At 41.4% G+C, this 24,864-nt stretch overlaps 1 protein-coding gene across 1 annotated transcript in view; it reads right to left on the reverse strand.

Moving 5' to 3' along the window:
• Window positions 1-24,864, reverse strand: part of LOC127578562 (leucine-rich repeat-containing G-protein coupled receptor 5-like) — a 138,256-nt gene that overhangs the window by 33,618 nt on the left and 79,774 nt on the right. The window contains exons 5-7 of the mRNA XM_052030711.1: window positions 11,007-11,222; window positions 7,428-7,499; window positions 3,351-3,419 (exon numbers count right to left, since the gene is read on the reverse strand). Coding sequence (XP_051886671.1) covers window positions 3,351-3,419; window positions 7,428-7,499; window positions 11,007-11,222 — 357 coding nt within the window. The remainder of the gene's footprint in view (window positions 1-3,350; window positions 3,420-7,427; window positions 7,500-11,006; window positions 11,223-24,864) is intronic.

The following is a 24,864-nucleotide window of genomic DNA, read 5'->3' on the forward strand; positions in this document are numbered from 1 at the left end:
CATAATACTGATCTTCATGATAAACTAAGTTGTTGTTTGAAATGGCAAACCTTCAAACTTTTTCTTAAAATGGAAATATTCTTTCTCTTATTTTTTTTCCCTTCAACACCCTGATCTCCTTAAGTCATGGACCTTCTGCAGACAACCTGCTTCTGGCAATATGACTTCGGAGCTGCTGTCTGGAGCCTTGTCAGAGCATTCTCCACAGGTTTCTTGAGGCTAATTTTTCCTTTGCCTTTTGTAAAAAGGACTTGACCTTTGCTCGACACATCCCTTCCTCTTGCAGCACTATACACAATATCCTCCAACGTGTCATTGCTTTATGTCAGCTGAAGCCTCCCATGTGTTATATCCAGCCAGAGAAACAAAGGACTGCAGATGCTGGAATCTCGATGAAAAACACGATGACACTGGAGGAACTCAGCAGGCCAGGCAGCATCCATGGAGAAAAGCAGGCGGTCAACGTTTCGGGTCAGGACCCTTCTTCAGGACTGAAGACAAGGGGAAGCCCAGTATATAGGAGGGAAAAGCAGAGCAGTGATAGGTGGACAAAAGAGGGGAGGCGGGGTGGGCACAAGATGGTGATAGGTAGATGCAGGTAAGAGGTAGTGATAGGCAGGTGCGGGGGAGGAGGGGAGTGCAGATCCACTGGGAGATGGGTCAGAGGTAAGGAGCGAAAGGAAGAAAAAAGAAGTAGAAAAAAAGAGGCTAGGAAAGGGAAGAAGAGAAGAAGCATGTTGGGGAGGGTGGTTGTGGGAAAGAGGGTTGGGGATTGCCTGTTGGCTTAGGGTCCCACTTGTCCTCATACTTCATCCCACCAGCCTACGTATCCAACACATCATTCTCCACCACTTCTGCCATCTCCAATGGGACCCCACTACCAAGCAGATCTTCCCCTCCCCACCCCTTTCTGCCTTTTGCAGGGACCGCTCTCTCCGCAACTCCCTAGTTCACTCCTTCCCCCTCCCCCCTCACCCATCCCATTCCCACCCTGGGAACTTTCCACTGCCCCTGCCATAGGTGCAACACCTGCCCCTACACCACCTCCATCATCTCCATACAGGGACCCAAACAGTCCTTTCAGGTGAGACAGAGATTCACCTGCATCTCCCTTAATATCATCTACAGCACTCGGTGCTCCAAGTGTGGCCTCCTCTACATTGGTGAGACCAAATGCAGACTAGGTGACCGTTTCGCAGAACACCTGCACTCTGTCCGTAAGTGCGATCTGCATCTCCCCATTGCCAGTCACTTCAACTCTCCCTCCCACACTATCACTGATACGACAGTCCTCGGCCTCCTCCACTGTCAAGAGAATTCCAAGTGCAAACTGGAGGAACAGCCCCTCATTTTCCATCTTGGAACCTTGCAGTCTAACGGCATGAACATTGAACTCTCCCACTTTAGGTAAACCCTACCCCCCCTTCCCCACAAACACCCCCCCCCCAAACATGCTTCTTCTCTTCTTCCCATTCCCAGCCTCTTTTTTTCTACCTCTTTTTTGTTCCTCTCTCTCCTTACCTTTGACCCATTCCCCGATGGATCTGCTCTCCCCTCCTCCCAGCACCTGCCTATCAATATCTCTTACCTGCATCTACCTATCACCACCCTGTGCCCAGCCCACCTCCCCTCTTTTGTCCACCTATCACTGCTCTGCTTTTCCCTCCTATATAAGGAAAAGGTCTTCCCCTTTTCCTATCTTCAGTCCTGAAGAAGGGTCCTGACCCGAAATGTTGACTGCCTGCTTTTCTCCACGGATGCTGCCTAGTCTGTTGAGTTCCTCCTGTTATATCCAGCTTCTGATTACAGTAAGATGCTGATAATCCAGCATGCGATTGCTCAGAAATCCTGACAGTTTGGCATTTGGCTCAATCATTCATTTGGAGTGTGAGCCTGAGGTCCAGAGTGTGAGTGGGGTGTACGGCTGGGGTTGGGCTGGGTATGCGACAGGGTCCTAAACGCCAGGGGTCTGGAACGTGGGTCGGTTTGAAGCCAGAGCCGGAGACCAGAGTGCTTGTGTATTTCCCACTCCTTTTAAACTTGCTGAGTTCACTTGAAAATGTATTACACTACTGTGTAACGCGTGAGATGTGGTTAAACTGGAAAGAGTACAGAAAAGATTGATGAGGATGCTGCCAGGACTAGAGGGCCTGAGTTATAGGGAGAGGTTGGCCGGGCTAGGTCTGTATTCCTTGGAGCATTGGAGAATGAGGGGTGATCTTATAAAATAATGAGGGGCATGGATAAGTGGATGGTAGCAGTCCTTTCCTCAGGGTAGGGGAGTCCAAAACTAAGGGGCATAGGTTTAGGGTGAGGGGGCAAGATTTAAAAGGGACTTGAGGGGCAACTTTTTCCATGTAGAGGGTGGTGAGTATATGGAACGAGCTGCCAGAGGAAGTGGTTGAGGCAGGTACAATAGTATCATTTAAGAAGCACTTGGATAGGTACATGGAGGGGCGGGGCTTAGAGGGATGTGGGCCAAATGCAGGAAATTGGGACTAAGATGGGTGGGCACTGTGGTCGGCATGGACTTGTTGGGCCGAAGGGCCTGTATCTGTGCTGTATTGCTTTATGACTCAATGTAAATTAAAAAGTGTTGGGGTATAATTGGTGTAAAATCCACTAGTCCTGAAAATCTGCCAGTCCAGCATCACCCAAGTGCCAAGGGTGTCAGACTATTGGGATTTCACTGTGGTGGAGTAATATTGGTGCCAGCCAATCTTTAACCATTACCAGAATATTGTATAATCATTACCAATATATTTTCCACCAAAGTTTTTAGAGTCCACACGTTTCGTGGTTACTTCCAAAGGAATGTCAGAGCAGCAAATAATTGCAAAGACAATTGAGATAACAGAGCAAAGAATAAACTGCTGTTATTATAGCAACCCTGTCTTATTTGCTCTTTCTTTCTTCTGATTTGCTTGTCATTTCTAAGATAGGAGCCAGTATTATCAGAGTTTGATGATTGAGCTAAATATTTGAACTTACTTTAGATAGCAAAGTAAATACCAATCATAAGAGCAGAACTCGTTTGTTGTTTTCTTTTGCAATATTGCAAATAAGTGTAAAAATAGTGGTGCCAGAGCTCTGCTAGGGCCAAGCTCCTGAGTGATGGGTCACAGTGGGATGGCACCATATCCTCCAATGGCTGGAAGCCCCACCTGATGCTCTTTTTTCATGCTGCCTGCCTCATGCCCTGGAAAACTTGGGCGGTCACTCTCATGTAGTAGAGAAAAAGCCTGGTCGATCATGCCCCAGATCCACACACCCATGCAACCAGTCATGCTTTAGTTATAAAGCCACATCAACTGCCTGAGCTGTAATAACTGACAGCAATGGGTACTTACAATTCCTTGAGATTGGCTAAGACCTTCACAGCAACAGGAAATTCATCCAGATTGTTATAATTCAAGTCTCTGTATCAGGAAATGGAAACGAAGGCCATTTGCAGATGTGATCAGAATGAATTTTGTTAAATTTTGCATGAATCCAAGATAGTTAAGCTATTCATGTTTTCAGCATTTCATTACAGCTCCACCTTTTAGCACATCATTAAAAGCACATACATTTTTAGCAGAATCAAAGGGATGAATGAATGAATTTATATAGTTTTTTTATGAACTAAAGTAGGCTATTTAATCTTGACTCAATAAACTGTTGCCATATTTCAAAATGTATACATTTTATTGGGAAAGAGCCTTTTCTCTCTTCTGTTAATGTTGTACAACAGCCTTCTTTATCAGCAGTCCCTGAGGGTCTAGGATGATTTGCTTCCACACCAGTTGTCTCGGTTTTGAGGTGGCTGAAATCAATATGGTCCCCCATACTCTACTGTGGGTTTGACTAATGGGGTTGGATGGGTTTTATGGGAATTCTTTGCTCCTTCTAATGTTCGAGCACAGCCTCCACAGGGTCCCTTTGTGGGATCTGAGTTGCTCCATGCTCTCCTGGAAGCCCTTCCTCCATTTTGAGCACTCACAGACTATTCTACCATGTCAGAATTCAAGTGCTGTTTGGATGGGGTTGTATTTCACCGTGAGAGTATTGTTTATAAATTGTGGTCTGTGACCTACTATCAAGTTGTTGCACATTCTCATGTGACTGAGAAATCTCCATGTGTGTCAGTAAGCAGGAAATTACATGACTGGCTGGTGTGACCAAGCAATACTGCTGAGCTCCTTATTGACCAGAAGACATGTGGTGAAGGCACTGGCAGAACACTCTTCCAAAAGGGTCTCAATGTCTCTGAAGGCATTATTGGGATGAGTTTCCATGGAGATGATCATCAGTAGAAGTGTCAAAGGAACCCCAGAACTGTGCCATAAACTCTATTATTGCTAATGAGTGAGAGAACCTCCGTGGAAATTCATGCTCAGTCACTCTAGTTCCCAGATTTTGTTTCTTGTACTCTTTTTTATTGCTGTACCCTCTTTAACTTTTTACTGCCTTTTCATTAGCAATACATGTTTTGGCTTGGTATGGCAACAGCAAGAAACTGCAGAGAGTTGTGGACGCAGCTCAGCACATCATGAAAGCCAGCCTCCCCTTCATGGACTCTGTCTATACTACTCGCTGCTTCAGTAAAGCAGCCAGCATAATCAAAGACATTAACCTGCCCCAGACATTCTCTCTTTTCCCCCCTCCCATTGGGCAGATACAAAAGTCTGAAAGCACATACCACCAGGCTCAAGGACAGCTTCTATGGCTCTGTTATATGACTACCAAATGGTTCCCTAGTATGATAAGATGAACTCTTGACTCACAATCTACTTCATTATGACCTTTCACCTTATTGTCTACCTGCACTGCACTTTCTCTGTAACCATAATACTTTATTCTGCATTCTGTATTGTTTTACCTTGTGCTACCTCAATGCATTGTGTAATGAATTGGTCTGTATGAACGGTATGCAAGACAAGTTTTTCACAGTACCTCAGTACATGTGACAATAATAAACCAATTTACCAATTTGGTTCCCTTTATTATCATTATTTAATGCCTGCACCACACATTTTGTTAATCTTCAGGGCAGAATATACATTCTATAAACACTTGAATCAGAAGAAAGGGTGGGCCACTCAGCATCTCAAGCCTGCTCAACTATTTGATAAAATCAGGGCTGCTCTGATTATAACCTCAATGCCACAGTCTACCTATCCCTGGGAACTGAGGGAATGCAGTGTTACAATCAGATCAGTCCTAGCTCCATTAAGGTGCAGGAACCCCTGTCAAATTTGCTTACTCCTATCCAAGAACAGATTCCAGTTCTCCACAATTTTGAACCTTGAAATTTGTGAACTCAAAGAGCTCAGTAACTTTAACAACTGAAAATTATTCAGGCCAAATACACTTCACTGCTGAGATAACTTTCAGTGCTCTAGAAATTGTCTAACTTTCACTGTTCACTCCAAACAGACACCAGATCTCATTGTTCATTTCCTCAGCTGATCCTGTTTTCTAATAACCTTTAAAACCTACAGCCAGTGGCAAGCTCTCTGGTAAACTCTCGCATTTGTAGTGTGGTTCTTGAAACCCACTTTCCATCAAATTTTTGGGAACTGCACATGCTCACTGCAGAAATGCTGGTGAAGCCATTTGGTTTCACTCGCTATTAGCCAATACAACACTGGTGGTCCTTCAACATTGCTTGTGTGATTCTGTTCCCACAGTATAAAACTGAGATGCCTTTTGATATGAATCGCTCTTAAACTGAGATGCCTTTTGATATGAATCGTTCTTATAAAAAGTTGTACACGCAAATGCCTTATAAAAGGATCATCTGTGGCTCAGCCTGTGCTTCTTCTACCTTTGAGCCAGAGGCTGTGGGTTTAAGTTCCACTCCAGAGATTAAGAGCACATCACTCCATTGCTACATTGAGGGCCTGGGTCTCATGTAGGTGCTGTCTATTGAATGGCACATTAAACTGAGGCCTCATCTCCATCATCAGATGAATTTATAAAGGTCCCAATGAACTATATCAAAAAACAGGGAATGGTGTTATCACTGACCAACGTCCATCACTAACCCAGCATTATAAGGATTATCTGGTCATTGTCACGTTGTTGTTTGTATGTTCAAGCTTTGTGCAAATTTGTTGCTGTGCTTCCTACAAAAGTGACAACACTTCAAGACGACTTCACTGGTGTAAAGCGGGACATGCAAATACAAGTAAAATATAAATACAAGCCTTCAGAAAGTAAATTAATGGTCTGGATGAAAGTGCTGACTATCCTATAAAGCTTTTGGTCTTTTCCTTCACGAAGGTGTTGTGCTGCAGCAGGTAGTGCTGCTGTCTTACAGCTGGAGCCATCCACATTCAATTCTAAAGTCCGTTGCTGTCTGTGTGGAGTTTGCACTTTCTTCCGATGACTACGTGAGTTTCCCCTGGGGCTCTGGTTTCTTCCCACATCCCAAAGACGTGCTGGTTGGTAGGTTAATCAGCCGCTGTAAATTGCACCTAGTGTAGCTAGGTGAGGAGTTGATGGGAATGTGAGAGGGAATAGATTACAGGGAAATAAGTGGGGGAATGGGATTAGTGGGATTGCTCTGCGAGCCAGCATAGGCCCAATGGGCCAAATGACCTCCTCCTATGTCATTAAAGAAGTATGAAAATTAAAAGGAAGAATTGTGTTTCCATTATATCCCTTTTAGAATATTGCAAACAGCTCTCAATGAAGCCATTAATGTAACATAAAAACCAGGGCTGTTAATCTATACACAGCAAGATGCAACAAAGTGATGATGACCAGATAATCAGTTTTAGTGATGTTCATTGAGGGATAAGTGTTGGTGAAGATGCTCGAGATACCTTGCCTGATTTCCTTACGCATGATGCTACTTGAGACCAGGGCCTTGATTTACAGTCTCTTCTCCAGGCTGGGTTTTTGTGCTTAAGTTTCTGGGACTTCAGCCCACAAATTTCTTACTCAGAGATGAGTTGGTTACCTATTGAGCAACAGCTGCTTTTAATTAAGTTTGTGGGATGGTTTCCAAAACAAAGATTGAAGTCAACATGTGAAAAGTTCCACATTTCCTGCTGCACACTCGTTGCCTAAATAGCCGAAACTTCTGAAGCCTTGGACTTAGATAACAATCGAGCTGCCCTGTCAGATTTGGCAAATATTTTAAATCTGTTTAGCTACCAATGGAGGACTAATTAAACACCCCAAAAAGACTGTTGTGCAAAACTGATGCCCTTTGAAAATATTTTGAATTTGTAGATAGGTTTACATGTCATGTGGCTCTTGTGAATTTTCCATCATTGCTAAAGTATGTGTTTGCATATGTCAAAGCAAAATCAATAGAAATATATTGGCAATGTTTTCTCACTAAAAAAAATATTTTGACCTTTTTGTCTTTTTTTCTGAATTTTGATTTTATATATTGAAAGCATGCAAAAAGAATCAAATCAAGGTCAACTTACAACGTTTCTAGGCTGTGGAGACCATCAAAGCATTTCTTTCCCAGGGAGTGAATCTGATTGTTATGGAGATGCCTGTAGGGCAACATTAACTGCACAGTCAAGAAAAGACAATGCACACAGCAGGCTTCAGCAAACTCTTCCCTGGTTGTATCACAAGAACCTTGTACCTCACTCATTCCACTGACTCAATTCATGCAGGTAATGCAAAGGCTAGTAGTTAGAATATAAACAATAGCTAGTACAGCAATGGATGTAAGTTGAAAATTAGTTTTAAACAGTTTGAAAATAATGACAGTTTTAGGTTTAATCATTTCTCCAGGTCAAGAAAATGCAGTTTGTAATGACAATCCTCACATTTACACAGTGGCTCAGTTCCTGTTCACATTCGTTTTGGAATTAAGTTATGGTATTAAGTTCCAACCCCTTTGAAATATGTCAGAAGATTCACAGCAGACATTATGGGTTTAAAGCCGGGGTCAAATCAGATGGCAAAAAGGTTTCACTCCAAACAAGGATCAGACTGTTACTATCATTTATCTTTCACTTTCTGCTTATTTCTTTACAAGTTCAAATGTACATTCAGCATTCACTGTATTCAATTCCAAGTACCATCATTTGGAATTGATTTTCTTTTATTACTTGTATGATTACTCTGCAGTTAATCTTGCACTGCAAATCAGAAACAGGGAAGATCTTCGAAATAGGAGCAGCTACAAATTAAAAAGTGAATCCCATTACTGACAATCAATCTGAGTATTAAATGTGAGTTAAGTCCATAAGAAGAATTGACAAACACTCAAGAGCAGCTTTTCTTCCTACTATTGAAATAATTTCAGGTAATGAACTGGATTTCAAATACATTAATGTCATTAATGCTACAAATTTCCCTGATAGAACATTTCAAATGTGAATCTCTGCCCCAGACAGTTGTCGAGACTAGTTCATTAGAAGTATTCAAAGTGGAGGTATAAATTTTTCAAGGACTGGGGGATTGAGGGGTATGGGGAACTGGGGCAGATCAGCCATGATCATTTTGAATGGGGCGGCAGGCTTGAGGGGCCTGATCCTATTTTCGTGTGTCCTTTTCTTAATATCTGTGTTAGACTGAATTAATAAAGAACTATTTTATACTTATAACATCCTAACATACTTCTCACTTTATTAATACAACTTAATATTTCATACATTTTGCTGGCAACTTCTTTAATTTCCCCTAGATACTAATCTTTCTGTGGAATTTTCAATTTTTGGTTCAATTTTTAAAATGAATTTTGTACAAACCATGTGTTCACATGGAGAATTGATCAGGAAAGTAAAGATCAATGGGATCCAAGGAGAAGAGTCAAATCGGATTAAAGATGTGAGATTTACATAAAGAATAGAATCAATGCCCAACTTGTGCACTTTGGTGGGGGTAAAGATTTTCTAGTTGCACTTTCAGGCAGTTTAGTAGTGTAGCACAGTGTAGTACAACACATAATGCAATGGAATGGAGGAACACCATTGCACCAGCTCATTCATATTGATAAGACACAATTCATAGAGACAACTGATCCAAGGCTGCTTCAACACAGCTTCTAATGGGCAGATATCTTTGAGGGTAATTTGCCTGACGTTTCAGCAAAATAGATTTGGAGGCATGAAAGAGATCTACCATTCAATGGGAAAAACACGTCAACTTCTGTAATATTTAAATAAAGCTTTACCAGCAGATTGCAAATATTGCAAAGTTCCAGGAGATTAATTAGTTGTAAATATACAGGGACAGAAGTAGGCCATTAAGACCCTGTAGTCTGTTTTGATCTTCAATTAGATCACAGCTGATCTCTATTTTCTCCAAAGTCTGTTGCTTATGCATCTGCTGTGTGTTGCATCACTCTTCCTCAACAGTTTTGCCTTAGGGAGAATTTATTTCTCTTATAGAAGATTAACCCAACCTGTTATACATAGTCATTTCAGTTCATCTCACTGGGTATGAATAATCTGCTTGGGAACATAAATTGGAACATGCTCACTCTCTCTGGTGACTAATTGACATTGCTGTTTCCAATAAGCCGATCCGACCAATCAGCATGCACAGAAAAGTCATGCAAATCCTTACCCAAATCCTTACCAAAGGATTGAAACTTCTGCCCACCCATAATCAACACCAGAAGCAACTTGATCAACTTCAATGAAGTAAGTGTACCATAGCCATGGGACAACTGTCATTTACTTCCTTTATATTATCCAATCTGATATTCATCTCAATATAGCTGCAGATCTCTTCCACCCCACAAGCTGAATGTTCCACTAATGGTAGAAATGGTACTGAAAACTATTAAATATAAATGATCTGATCCCAGCAGGCCCATAGTCAACATGTTACACTTTGAAATGCTGATATTCAAACTTGTATATAAGGCTCACAGCTTAAATTGAAGTTCCTATACTACATGTTGTAATGGGGAAGTAAGTGAGTGATACACAGTAGTGATTGTTATGTCAAGAGTACCATTGTTCATTCATGCCCCAACAATTGTTACACAGGATTCTAAGGCATTGTGACATTACAGCATAAATTAATCAATGATTAAACCCTTGCAGGTACGTTAAATCTTCCTCAACAAAGGCCTTATTTATAATGCATCTTTAAATAACTGAAGCTGTTACCTGAATAAAATACATTAGTGGTTGGGGCCCTAAATGGAATTGGTTACAGCCTAGTTTAATATTGCAGGAAAATGCATGCTTTCTGCTGTATAGTGGTATGAATGAATATATCTCAAACATTACTGTCATGGTCAAAATCATTAATGTTGTGACCAAAGAGTTATCAGGAGCCTTAAATGCTACAGGTTCAGCGAGTGACTTCATATCATGGGAGAATAAAAAATGGTAATAGTGTAGGATGACTGACTGACGGTTGGCACAGACTCGATGGGCTGAAGGATCCATTTCTGTGCTATCCCACTCTCTGATTCGATGTGGACTATGCATTCAGAGGTCTTGGTCTTGCAAACTTGGAGGAAAATGCCAATCTTGCAAAAAAAAATATACATTTGGCACTCCAAAGCTTACTAAAGATGACGTCATTTCCTGTTTAGCAAAACAATTCAGCTTTTCCATGAGTGTTCTCTATCACTGAACATTTTCTCTCAAAATGGTAAGGAATTTTAGTTACTTAGACAAATATTTTTAATGATTAACAGCTCATAAAGCTATTTGAATAGTGTTTGAATGTTCTGTGCACAGTAGGAAAAAAATGAGACTTAAATGGCAGGATCAATTGTTACTCTAGCAGGTACATTTGTTCAAGGACCTTACATTAACATTTTTGTAAATAACATAAACCAAGTTAAACCTGTTTTGATCCACTTGCAACATTGGACTAAAACAATTCTAATGTCATAATAAACAGACCTGCTTTCATTTGAACTGTTTAGTTTGTCTGCATGAAATGTCAGACGATTTCTTATTTCACAGTGGAGAAGTCACTGCTTATTGACTGAAAAAGATTATCACATCTATGCAGAAAATATTTTTTAAAAACCTTCTCATTGTGAGTCTTCAAAAGTAAAATAAAGCAAAATTACTTACAGAACCACCAAACTGGAAAGGTTCCTAAATGCATAGTCTGGGATATGAGTAATTCTGTTCAATGCCAAGGTCATGGCTTGTAGGCAAGGTAAAGTGCTCAGGGCTTTGACTGGAATATCTGTCAGAGCGTTGTCATCCAGCCAGAGGTGCCTAAGTGAAACCAGCCCGTTGAAACAGTTTGGTGGCACAACAGAGATATGATTAGCATCCAGTCGTCTAGGAAATGAAAAGAGTTGAGATTTATTTTCCAGGAATATCCATTTTCTGTCCAGAAAAGCTATGCTGTATTTTTCAATGTTATGTCACCACTCTGCCAGAGTCACTTCAATAGAATTATGTCAACCTTTGCTGCTGCTTTATGAACAGTCTGAGTTGTTGTTGGTAGATTTTTGTGTTGGCGACAGGTATATATTGCATTAGCATCTGAATTTGGTAGAGTGGAATTAGGATTAACAATATTCAAGCCCAGCATAACCCTCACCAGAGTAAACTTTATTTCAAATACAATGTGCTGGAGTCTATGCATAACCAACACATTATTCTCTATTTATTTATTGGATGCATCTGATTTCATTCAACCACACAATATATAAACTGACAGTATGTAGGTTTAAATTGCTAACAACTTCAGTAATGTAAATTTTAATAAAACATTTATAAACAATATTTGGACAGATTGTCCTTTAAGGAATTAATAAATATTTTGAATAGTAGAAAAGAGTGGGTTATTATTTGCAAGAAATCATTAAAGGTTTGACATATTTTGTTCTTAGATGGCTAACTGTTCCTTTACAATTGGTTATTAGTTATGCCTGGCCAAGTACTCTTTATGATATGCACTATGCATACATTCAAGAATGTATTGTTCCAGAAGACTATTTTGAATGAAGAATACACTAGCTTTCTCACTTGAACTCTGCTTTTCCCAATCCAAATGAAAATAGGGTCCCCATTTAAACAACTCTGCTTTTGCTACAATCCTCTAATCTCTGAATTAATACAATCTACCACTTTGTTGCTATTATCAAAATACCTATAGATAACTCTAATTACAGTTTAAAATCTACTTCATATTACTTAATACCAACCACAGAGATTGCACTAATGGTTTTCCCTTTTTCATATCATTTCTTGTGTTATAGTCATATCTTTAATCAATATAGCCACTCCTCCTCTTCCAACAATATCCCAACCTTTTTGAAAGACTTTGAAACCTGGTATATTTAACTCCTGTTATATTTATGATTATAAGCAGCATGAAACAAGTTTTCAGTAACAGCCAGCACTTCAGAGCCTTTGATCTGCATTTTTGTTCTTAATTTCCTGTTTATTTCTTACACTCAGAGTGTTTTAGCTTTCGGCCACCAACCCATAAAATTGATCAAAGTGCTCAGAACAAAACAAAAATTCTTAGACTATGCTGCCTTTAACATCCCACTCAAAGCTTAAGTCACTACACAAAAATAGGTGAATAATTTCACAGCTAATGGGTTCTATTTAGGGCCAACTTTAGGTTTATTCTATTAACTACTCATGGAGTTATGCAGCATGGTACCAGGCTTTTCAGTCTATCGAGACTACACTGACCTTCAAGCAGCCATTTACACTAATCCTACTCTAATCCCATTTAATCTCCCTACATTTCCGTCAGTTTGGTGAGAACTAAAAATTGAATAAATAAATCTGAAGGAATCAAAATACTGCAGGTGCTGGAAAGCTGAAATAAAATCAGAAGATACTGGAAATATTGAACAGTTCAGGCAGCATATCTGGAGAGAAAAACAAAGGTAACATTATAAACAATGAACTTTCATCTGAAAAAGAATTAGGAAAAATAACTGCTGAACTTGGTAGAACTGACAAACACAATAATAATGGAATTAAAACATTGTTAGATGATTAATTGTGGGCCAGCGGAAGAGATGACGGCCTGGTAATCAGATTGCATAGCTGTCTCTATGTCAGCGCAACACAGTTACATATAAAACTTTGCATGGCTTGAGATGAACTCGTGATCATTTTTGAGCTGTTTCACCTCAATCTGCAAGGTTCTTTTCAGCGTGAGTTGAGCATGCTTGCCTGATATGCTTCTGCGTCAGATGCACCTTGATTGACATCATTGCCTTTTGGAACCCGAGTATGTTGTCATGGGGTAGTGCTCAATCCTGTTTTCACTTTGTGGCACCAGATTAGAACCTCATTAAGGTAAATCCATTATTGCATTGTCCTCTGGCTGACATGACCCCAACCTGTTCTTGACCATCCCCATCCATCAATCTCCCACAATAAGCACCAACTGTCTCTGGCCCCAAACATCTCCCTACTTCTGCTGCTACGCCCACCCCCACACCCCCTTCTCCAGCCTGATCGTCCTGGCCATCTAATGCAAACAAACTTCATGATTACCTGAAACCACTGATCTCTACTGTCCCTAACCTCTAGTCTCTAGGAGCCCAAGGCCACTGATGGAAGCCAAATCTCCACCAACCTCCCAGCAACTCCAAGCACTAAATCTGGTCACTGATATACCCTCCCTTCAGCCACAATGCAAAACTCTCCCTCACCTCTGCCCCACATCCAGGATTGATGAGCTTCCAACTATCAGCCCTCTTGTTCCCTCCAGTCAGAGCCTTGGTTTTGTACAACACATTTTCCTTCTTGTGCTCTGGAGCAGGTGATGGGAAGTGCATAAATAAGGCACCTTCAATGTTGCGCTGCTATACAAGTCTACAGGAGCAGACCCAGGACCAAAACTATTGTTGATCCACTGCTCTGCATGAAAGCTTAATAGTCCGCCTTTATTGGCTCACTACAAATTCAAGACTTGTTAGCATTAGAGGAGAGAATTAAGTAGAAACAACTATACTGTGCTTTTTGATGGACTATGTTATATTGCAATAGTCAACCCAAAATCCACATGTTGTTCCTGTCTTGTACGTTAATTTAAGACTGAAGTGCAAATACAATCACAAGGTGTTTTTAATAAAACTAATGGCTTTTGGTTTATATTTGATGTTTTTACAACAGGAAGTGGGGACCATTTTATTAACTTCTTATATTGGTAGTTTACTGGATATACCGTAGGTTTGTCATGGATCATAAATCTGCCCCCATTTCCTCTCACATTTCTTTATTTTTCAATTTTCTTAGAAATTAATTATTTGTTAAAAAAAATAAGCACCAACTGTAAATTAATTCATTTATTATGAGTTTTATACCAATGGGTTGTCAATTTAAAATGAGAATATTAGAATTAACCCAGATTCCTGAAGCCACTTATTTCTGGTATGTAGGTCCCAGTCATAGCTTACTAAATATTCAGGCACACACTTCGACTTTAAGCAATGTTGGGAACTTTGAACGGAAAGAGTTTATTTTATTTATTCATGGGATGTGGATGGCACTGGCAAAACCAGTATGCATTGTCCATTCCTAATTATCCTTGTAAAGGTGGCAGTGAGCTACCTTCCTGAAACTCTGCAGCCTGTGTGTTGAATGCATTCCCACAGTGTTGATAAGGCATTCCTGGATTTTGAGCCACTGAGAAAGGAGCAGTGATATAATTCCAAGTCAGGTTGGTGTGTGACTTGGAGGCAGTGTGTCTTCATGCACCCTTTTCCCTCAGCCTTTTTGGTGCTGGAGTTCGAGAATTTGGGAGGTGTTGTTGAAAAGAGTTTGGCAAGCAGATACAATACAAACTGTATATGGTACACCCTCTGGTTACAGTGCCTTTGTGATGGATAGTGGGTGATTCTACTGGGTTGTTTTATCCTGAATGACTCAAACTTCTTGGGTGTGGTTGGAGCTGAAGACATCTAGGCAAGTGGAAGTATTCCACTTCCGACCAGCCTTGGAGATGATGGAAAGGCTTTAGAGAATCAGGTGCTAAACAATTTGCTGCAGAATACTTAGCACTGTCTTCTCTTGCAGCTATAGTATTTATGTTAATTTTAGAGCTCAGTGATGATCCTGAGGTGGTAATGGTGGGGGACTTGGCAATTAAAATATCAGTAAATGCCAAAGGAAATTAGTTAGACTATCTTTTATTGGGGAAATGTTCACAGCCTCACACTTTTACAAATATTATTTGCTACTTATCAGCCCTAAGCTCATGTTGTCCATGTCTTCCTGCATGCAGGGATAAACTGCTTCAATTTCTGAGGAGCTGTGAATAGAAGTGGACATTGTACAATAAACGTAGAACACTACATTTTTGATAAGATGATGGAGGCAAGGCAATTTCTGAAGAAGCAGAAGATTGTTGAGCCAAAGAGGGAGCCAGCCATTCGGGTCAGAGATGAGATGAAATTTTGTTACCAAAAGGCAGGTAAATCTTTGGAATTAACTACCCCAGAGTATATTCAAGACAGGGACTGATAGATTTTTAGATATTGGGAGAATCAAACAGTATGGGTATAGTGCAGGAAAGTCGCACTCAAAGGTCAGCCATGATCTGACTGAATGGAGGTGCAGGCGTGAGGGGCAAATGGCCTGCTCCTGCCTCTGTTTCTTATGTTCTAATGTAATGTTCTTATGGCTAAGGAATGCCTGCAAACATGTCTTGAGCTGAGATGATTAACCTCCAACAACCAGAATTAGCTTACTTTCTATGAGGTTCACCTAGAGGCCTGTTTCCCCCAATTCCTACATTGGTCAAATGATACCTTGAAGTCACCAAATGAATTTTGCTTGTTTGTCCACATCAAGACCAAGACTGTCATGAGGTTGAGAGCTGAGTGTTCTTGGCAAAGCTCAAGCTGGGCAACACTGAGCTATGGATGAGGGAAGCACTTGTGGATGACCCTTTCATCACCACTGAGTAGATTAATGAGGTGATAACTGCATAGATGGGATATGTGGACAGAACAAATTTGGCAATATTCCACATTGCCAAAAAGATGCCTGTGTTGGACGTGTCAAGAACATTTTTAGTTAGATTTAACAAGTAAATGTCACAGGTATCTTCCTCTCCTTCCACTTCTGACAGCCACACATGTCAGTTGAAGCTTCAAGCCAGGGGAACATAATCTGCATGCCAATAAGCTACATCTTAGCCTTTCATCTTGTGTTTTTTGATGTGCCAAAATGGTTTCACATATTAACATTTTCCTACAAACCACTGTCAGCCCAGGCTCTGCTGTGACCCTGGGAAGCTTTCCTAATCAATACTGCAATAACATCATGAGGAACATCAAAGGTCACTGTGACACAGCCAACTGCACAGTGTATTTTTTTTATATAACCAATAAATAAGTCACAATCCAGCTACTGAGATGGTATTTCAGAGTTTTTTTCCCCCAAAAAGAAAATCTTGGCTATTTGCAAAGAAACAAACTTATAGGCACAGCCATCAGTGAGTTCTGATCAGTGGTGGTAGCAAGCAGGCACAGAAACATGACCAGCATTGTAGGTACCAAAGAGGTACTCAAATGGGCTGAAGTTAAATATTCCAGCTTGTTAGCAAGCTTTGTGAGAACGTGAATGATCAGCACTGCAAAGGTACTCTTCACAATGTTGCAATGTGGTCTTAGGGTGGAGATCAATTAAGTAATAGTTGGTGCGTAGATTACAGTATCAGTTTTCTGGCTTCTTGTAATCAGAAGCGTGTTTTTCTTTGACATTTTTCTGATTATATTTATCAACTCATTGGAAAGCTGATATTCTGGCCTTGGAGAAATCACAATGAACATGTGAAATATTTATAACTGTAAACAATTTATTGCCTGAATATTGGACTGACTGCTGCATACTTCTTTATGTAATTATCACATAAAAGCCATTTAACACATATTAGTTGGTGCTAGCATCATTTCCAGCTGATTTGCAACCATCAGGATATTGGCCTCTTAGCATGGCTGATAATTGGCCAATGTCATTGTCACACTAATAAGATAAAATGAGATATCTTTATTTATCATATGCACATCGGAACACACAGTGAAATACATCTTTTGCATAGAGTGTTCTGGGGGCAGCCCCGCAAGTGTCGCCACGCTTCCGGTGCCAACATAGCATGCCCACAACTTCCTAACCTGTACATCTTTGGAATGTGGGAGGAAACCGGAGCACCTAGAGGAAACCCACGCAGTCACGGAGAGAACGTACAAACTCCTTACAGACAGCGGCTGGAATTGAACCCAGGTCACTGGCACTGTAATAGCATCACGCTAACTGCTACACTACCAGGCCTGCCCTATGAGGGCACAAGTCACACAATACACATTTCTCCCATTGACGGCAGAAACTGGAACTTCTGGGGCAAAGCCATGACCATTGTAGTTAACTTCAAAAAAAGAGGAGTACATTGTAGGTGGTTCAGTAATGAGGTACAACGAAGTGTCTGCACCATTGAAGTGATATTTTGCACACTGCATCCCCCTGCTTCACTTTCCGAAGATCAGTGCTATGTTAAATAATTTTCTGGAGCTCCCTTTACTGAGCACAGTCTGATTTTTAAATCCTATTGTGGTCTGGATGCAGCAATCACTGGCTCGCATTAGTTCGGGGTCACTGATGGCGGGGAAGGGGCAGAATTGAGCCAGTTCATTGCTTGGGGAAAGGTCTCAGATACACTAGAGAGCTCCCTGTCCCCGCTCCCGAGCTCTCCTCCACCTCTGCTGTTGCCATGGAAGCAAATGCTAACTTGCTTCCCAATGGTCAATGTGGCAATGATGCGACAGCTGTATCCTGGTGGTCGCAGATCCTGATTTAGCTCGTAAATCCGTGGCACTACTTTTCACACTTTTGCCCAACATTGCGATTTTTGTGGGAGCATTAGTGCCAAATGCAGCACATATTGAGGACGTCAAAGGAGGTAAACTCCAATTTTGGGGCCTCATGTTTACTGGTGCATTAACCAATGGCTTCACTTGTTAACATTGCCCTACAAACTACTGTCAACTCCAAAGCTGCAGCAACTCTGAGAAGCATTTTCTAATCAATATTACAATAACATCACATGGAACATCAATGGTCACCATGACATGATCCACTGCACAATGTGTTTATCCTTTATAATTAACAAATAATTTGCAACAAAGCTATCAAGATTTTATTTCAGGGGTTTATTTCCAAAGAAAATCTTAACTGTGTGCAAAAAAGACAAAAATATTCCTTGTAGTCCTAATTAACTTCATCTACTGGTTGGGGATGGGCAAACCTAGTTTTGCTTCTTGATGTTTGAATTAAACATTACAGGTGGCACAAAAGTCATTGCAGAACTAGGTGCCAGCCTATTGAAGCTGTATCACAGGACACGTACGCCAAGTATTAAAAACTTGCAATAGGCACAGCTAACGGATCGCACGACCAACAGATTAGATCGTAGCTCTACAGCCTTAGCACATCTGGTTGTGAACAGTGGTGGACAATTTAACAGCTAACAGGATGAGGAGGCACCACAAACATCCCGTCCTCGATGATGGTGGGGCACAGCATGTAAATGCTCTAGACAAGGCTGAAGCATTCGTAACATGTTCAGCTGGAAGTGCCGAATAAATGATCCATCTTGGCTTCCTTGTGAGATCTTCAGCATCACAGAAGCCTGTCCTCAGCCACTTCAATAAACTCCACATGATATCAAGAAATAGCTGACAGTACTGAATAGATCGTAACTGTAGAATTGAAGACTCCAGAACAAACCGCACCTCTGGCCAAGTTACTCCAGTGCAGTTACAACACTTGCCTTCTACCCAGCCATGTGGAAAATTGCCCAGTACATCCTGCTCACGAAAGGAATGACAAATCCAAAATGGGTCAATACCATCCAACCAATCTACCCTCAATCATTAGTAAAGTGGCACCAATAACCTCCTTATCAGTGCCCAAGTTGGGTTTTGCCATGTCCTCATCACAACATTGGTCCAAACATTGAAGGAAGCTGAATTCCAGAAGTTGGGAAGAGTGGCTATCCTTGCCATTAGGGCAGCACTTGATTGACATCAAGGAACCCTGATAGAACAGAAGTCAATGGGCATCAAGGGGAAAACATTCCAAACACGAGAGTCATACCTTGTACAAGGAGAGATGGTTGTGGTTGCTGGATGTCAATCATCCCAGCCCCTTGACAATACTGCTGGAGTTCTTCAGGACAGTGTCCTATATCTAATCCTGTTCAGCTGCTTCATTGATGACTTCCTTCCATCATAAGGTCAGAAATGTGGATGTCCGCTGGTGATCAGATAATATTCAATTCTAGTCACAACTCCTCAGCAAAGGAAGCAGTTTCTGGCTGCATGCAGCAAGCTCTGGGCAACATTCAGGCATGGTTGATAAATGACAATTATATTTTCATCACATAAGTGCCAGGCAATGGTCATCTCCAGCAAGAGAGTCCAACTACCTACCCTTGACATTCAAAGGCGTTTTTGTTGCCAAGTCTCCCGCCATCAGTACCTTGGGGCTCACCACTGACTAAAAACTCAACTGGACTTGCCACATTAATATTGTGGCTACAAGCTTAGATCAGGAACTGGGTAGCCTGAAGTGAGTGACTGACCTCCTGATTCCCCCAAATTGTTTCCCCTATCTTCACAAGTCAGGAGTTTGAAGGAATGCTATCCATCTGCCTGGATAAATGAATACAAAAACTCAAGAAACTTGACAGCGTCCAGGACAAAGCAGCTCAGTTAACTGACACCTTGTCCACCACCCTACACATCCAATCCCTCCACTGCCTGACCACTGCAGCTGCAGTGTGTGCCATCTACAAAATGCACCGCAGTTACTTGTCCAGACCACTCAGACAGTGCCTCTCAAACCTATGGCTTCAGCCACCAAGAAGGACAAGGGCAGCAGTTGCATGGAAACACTGCCACCTATGGGTTCCCTTCAAAGTCACACGGCATCCTAACTTGGAAATAATGTATTATTGGTCCTTCACTGTCACTGGTTATAAAACCAGGAACACTCTACCCAACAGCACTGTGGGAGTATCTTCACCAAAAGGACTGCAACAGTTCAAGAATGCAGTTTGTCAACACCTTCTTTAGGACAATTTTGGATAGGCAATAAATACTGGATAAATACCAAAAATGAAAAAAAACTGTTACCAAAATTAATGAGCAAAGACTTTTCAGATTTGTGTGAGAGTCTTCCCTTTGATATTATAATACATGCAGTAACTTAAAATGTTTTAAAACATCTACTAAATCAGTGGAGAGAGGAATGTTATATGAACGTGTTAAGTATTCATCTGCAAATATCATCAGCTGCAGTTACTAGGCTACTGTGTGCTATCTGAATAACAGGAGCTATAATTGAACACATCTTTGTATCCATGACTGGCTGAACACATGACAGATTCCATATTCAAGCACAATATTCCTGCCCTGAAGTTCTTTGCCACAGTACTAGTAACTTCAAAATTCTCTTAGGAGAAAGATGAACTTAGAGGTTAACAAAAAATAGGTAATTGTCCACATCAGTTGAGGCATTATGACAAGGGGTTATATAATAGTTACTCTTTTCAGAATTACTATAGTTAAACTGCCAGAATAGTAACCCAGAGATCTGTGTTCAATTGAGAGATGTGGAATTTAAATTCAGTTTAATAGTGTGGAACTTCAAATAAAAGCTTGTCATTAGTAAAGATGACACAAAACTGGTGGATTGTCATAAATGCCTCCTTGATCCTACAGAGGGAAACATTGCCGTCCTTATCTAGTCAGGCCCATCAATGTTGATGAACAAGCCTAGTAATCACCGAAGGGCATTAAGGAATGGCCTCTCAGATGCAAAGTTGGATTGAAACCATAGCTGGCTGAGATGAATGCAAAAGATCCTAAGGAATGATTCAAAGAAGAATCCGTAGCTCTCTTGCTGACTTCTGATACCATCAAATCCATTGAGCCGTGCATTCAGTTGTTGTCCTTTAGTTATTATTGTTGGTTGCAAATTATCTCAAAGCATTCTTGAATGTCCTCATCAGGTGCTATATAAATTCAAGTTTTTTTCAGCCTACTTTTGTTGGGCATGTTCAATCTTATCTTTTGAAGAAATTGATGAGAGACTTATGGGAGAAATTTGTCAACGTTTGTGAGCATTAAACATGTGCAAATTTCAGCAGCTGCCTGTGCCAGCCCTCACATGCAGTTCCATTACTTTGACAAAGCTGAGCTTTGGAAGGTGAGTTTAATGGATGGGTGTTGATCTTGAGTGTGGTTAGTTCTGGCAACCAAAGATGAATATCTTCCCATTAGACTTTATCATCTATTCGTTTAGATGTGCTTCTAATGGGAGATGAGCGGAGCTTAAATCAAATATTGGAAAGTTTGAATAATGGAACATAGAACATTACAGCACAGCATAGGCCCTTCGGCCCACGATGCCGTGCTGACATTTTATCCTGCTCTAATATCTAACTAACCCTTACCTCCCACATAGCCCCCCATTTTTCTATCATTCATGTGGCTATCTAAGAGGTTCTTAAATGTCCCTAATGTATCTGCCCCCACAACCTCTGCCGGCAGTGCGTTCCATGTACCCACCACTCTGTGTAAAAGAAAACTTACCTCTGACATCCCTCTTATACCTTCCTCCAATCACCTTAAAATTATGTCCCCTTGTGTTAGCCATTTTTGCCCTGGGAAAAAGTCTCTGTCCATTCGATCTATGCCTCTCATCATCTTGTACACCTCTATCAAGTCACCTCTCATCCTCCTTCTCTCCAAAGAGTACAGCCCTAGCTCACCCAACCTAACCTCATAAGACATGCTCTCCAATCTAAGCAGCATCCTGGTAAATCTCCTCTGCACTCTCTCCAAAGCTTCCACATCCTTCCTATAATGAGGTGACGACCAGAACTGAACACAATACTCCAGGTGTGATGTTTTCATTATTTTAGTAATTCACCTCAAAATTAATTCTGCTAAAAAAAAATTTCCCCGATGAATACAGTGACTGTGATCCATTCAGATGGTACATCTGTTAGGCAAGATGTGTTGGTATTCTTTGGGGGTAACTGTTAGTTCTCAAGACCTGTCATAGGCTTGGTCGATGATATGGAAGGACTGACCTTGCCCTCCTGTTCTTTGCACAGTCTGATCCTTGATTCCTTTGCACAGTTGCCTCCATCAAGCTACACCAATAGCAGTAGTGCTTTCTGTACCTGCGGAATTCCCTCCCTAAACCTTGTGATCTCCTCCCCTGCCTTCAAGAAGTCAAAGAAGCTCACTCCAACCAATCTTTTATTCGCCTGTCCTAGTGGTTTCTTCCCTCCCCCACTGGAATTAATCTTTGTTAAAGGTGAAATATTAAGTATTAAAAGCTGCTCTGCTGAGTAACGTTAATTTTTATCACCGGATGAAAAATGAGAATTGGCGAATTGACAGCTTGTTCTACACTTTGCCAATTTCTTAAACAATGACTTCAATGATAAAGAAATTTGGATGAGTTGTAGAAAGTGTTTAAAAAAATGTCTCCACTGTGTTTGCAGAGCTCTGATAGTGCTTACTCAATGTTATTGGGGAGAGTGTGTGCTTCATATTAATGAAATTGTTTAAAATAAAGAGAAAAACAGATGGAAATTGTATTTTTCTCTGGCTTTACTGTGGTGTCTTCGTGTAGCCCTTTGGAATGTAACTGATGGTGGCCAACATTCCAAAGAAAGATAACCAGTGCTTTCAAATCTATTTGTGAGATTTCAAATGTTGTTCATTTCCAGATTGAAGAACTGTTGGTGAAGTTTACCCCATACTATGGTGGGTTGGGGGTGAGGGAGTAATTCAATCCCCACCCACCCCCCTCCCTCAAAACCCACAGCTAAGCAGGAATGGTGGAGGGAGGCGGCATTGAGGACATTGGCTCACCAGCCTGAGGTCACTCTGCGTCTGCCCTTCTCCACCATTTCCAGGTTTTAAAATGACTGCCCATTACTGCCTTAAACAGGCCTTAGGGTCATGGTAGTCACATAGGCAGAGAAACAGACAGAATGAAAACAGGCCATTCGGCCCAACTCGTCTACACTGACCAGTGGACACCCTTCCATGATAATCCCATCTCCCAGTACTTCGTCCACAGCCTTCTATACCTAAGCAATCCAAGTGCTAATCTAGAGACTTCTTAAATGCTCTCAGTGACCCAGCTTCAACCACTCTCTCAGGCAGTGCATTCCAGGTACTTACACTTTCTGGGTGAAGAAGATCCCCTTCAAATCCCATCCAGATCACTTCCCCCTTACCCTAAATCTTCTAATGGGGAAAAGATTCCTGCAGACTACCCTATCTATTACCTCTCATAATTTTATGTACTTCAGTTGTGTCCCCACTTTCCTCCACTCCAGGAGGAACAGACTCAGCTTCTCCAGTCATAAACTGCTCCATCCCAGGAAATATTCTGGAGAATCTCCTCTGCACCTCCTTCCTGTAGTGTGGTGACCAGAAACACATGCAGTAGTCCAGCTGCGGTCTGACCAAGGTCTTATAAAGTTGGGAGCATATTCAATACCCTGACTAATAAAGGCCAGTATCCCATATACATTCCTAACCACATTACTTAACTGTGTTGCCATCTTCGAAGATCTATTGGCTTTTAATCCAAGCTCCCTCTGTTCCTCAATATTCCCCAAGACCCTACCATTCATAGTGTATGTCCTGGCCTCATTAGTACTTCCAAAATGCATCACCTCACATTTGTCTGGATTAAGCTCCATCTGCCATTTCTCAGCCCACTTCACCAACACATTTGAGATCTCTCTGCAGCCTAAGACCACCTTCCACACTATCAACAACTCTGCCAATCTTAATCTCATTCGCATGGTGTTCAACTCTGAACCCAACTAACAATCCCACCTTGCTGGCTTTGGATAAAAGATTGTCTGGTGGGTTGCCCTGGCCTCGGGTTTTCATTCTGACGTGCCATCATCTGCTGGTTCCCTTCGCACTGATCTAACAATGAGATAAAATCCACCCCCAATATTGCTCGGGTCAAATGGCACCATGTGGAACCAGTGAGGTTTTCACCCCTAAATATCCTTGCTTTGGGGAAAAGGTTCTTACTATCTACTCTCTTTAGTTCATATGGAACTTATCCTTACAGACACCAGTAGTGTAGTGGTTAGTGTAACGCTATTACAGCGCCAGCGACCCCGGTTCAATTCCGGCCGCTGTCTGCAAGAAGTTTGTACGTTCTCCCCGTAGGTTTCCTCCGGGTGCTCTGGTTTCCTCCCACATTCCAAAGACGTACGGATTATGAAGTGTGGGCAGTCGCCAGAAGCGTGGTGACAGTTGTGGGCTGTCCCCAGAAAACTACGCAAAAGATGTATTTCACTGTGTTTCAATGCACATGTAACTAGTAAAGGTATCTTATCTTACTTAATCAATGACTCTGAAGCATACACTGGAAGAAAACTTTGTTTTCCACTCTTCCCTCCTCCATCTGCCTTTCACCTCTCCTCACCCAGGTCCACCAATCACTTGCTTGTTCTTGCTCAACCCCTTCTCCTCACCACTTTATACTGGCCATCTCCCCTCAAAGGGTTTTGACCCGAAATGTCAACTGTGCATTTCCCTCCACAGATGCTGCCTGACCCGCTGAGCTCTTCCAGCATCTGCAGTCTCCAGATTCCAGCATCTGCAGTCTCCAGATTCCAGCATCTGTAGTCTCTTGTGTCTCCATGGTTAAATAATTAGTTTGAGAATCCCTCTGCTGGTAGGCACAAATGAAAATCAGCTATGGTTACTCGATTCCATCACTAGAAGTGCATGTGAATAACGCTAGGTAAAGGAAGCCTGGACTTATTGCTTTACACTGCAATCTGACAGTAGAGCGTGGCAAATGGTCTCTTGGGCATGGTACCAGGAGGCTATTGCAAGCACATCTAAACATGGATCATGCCTTTGAGATAGAATGGGGGAACAAA

Source organism: Pristis pectinata, chromosome 15, assembly GCF_009764475.1.
Source record: "Pristis pectinata isolate sPriPec2 chromosome 15, sPriPec2.1.pri, whole genome shotgun sequence".
Lineage (NCBI taxonomy): Eukaryota > Metazoa > Chordata > Chondrichthyes > Rhinopristiformes > Pristidae > Pristis > Pristis pectinata.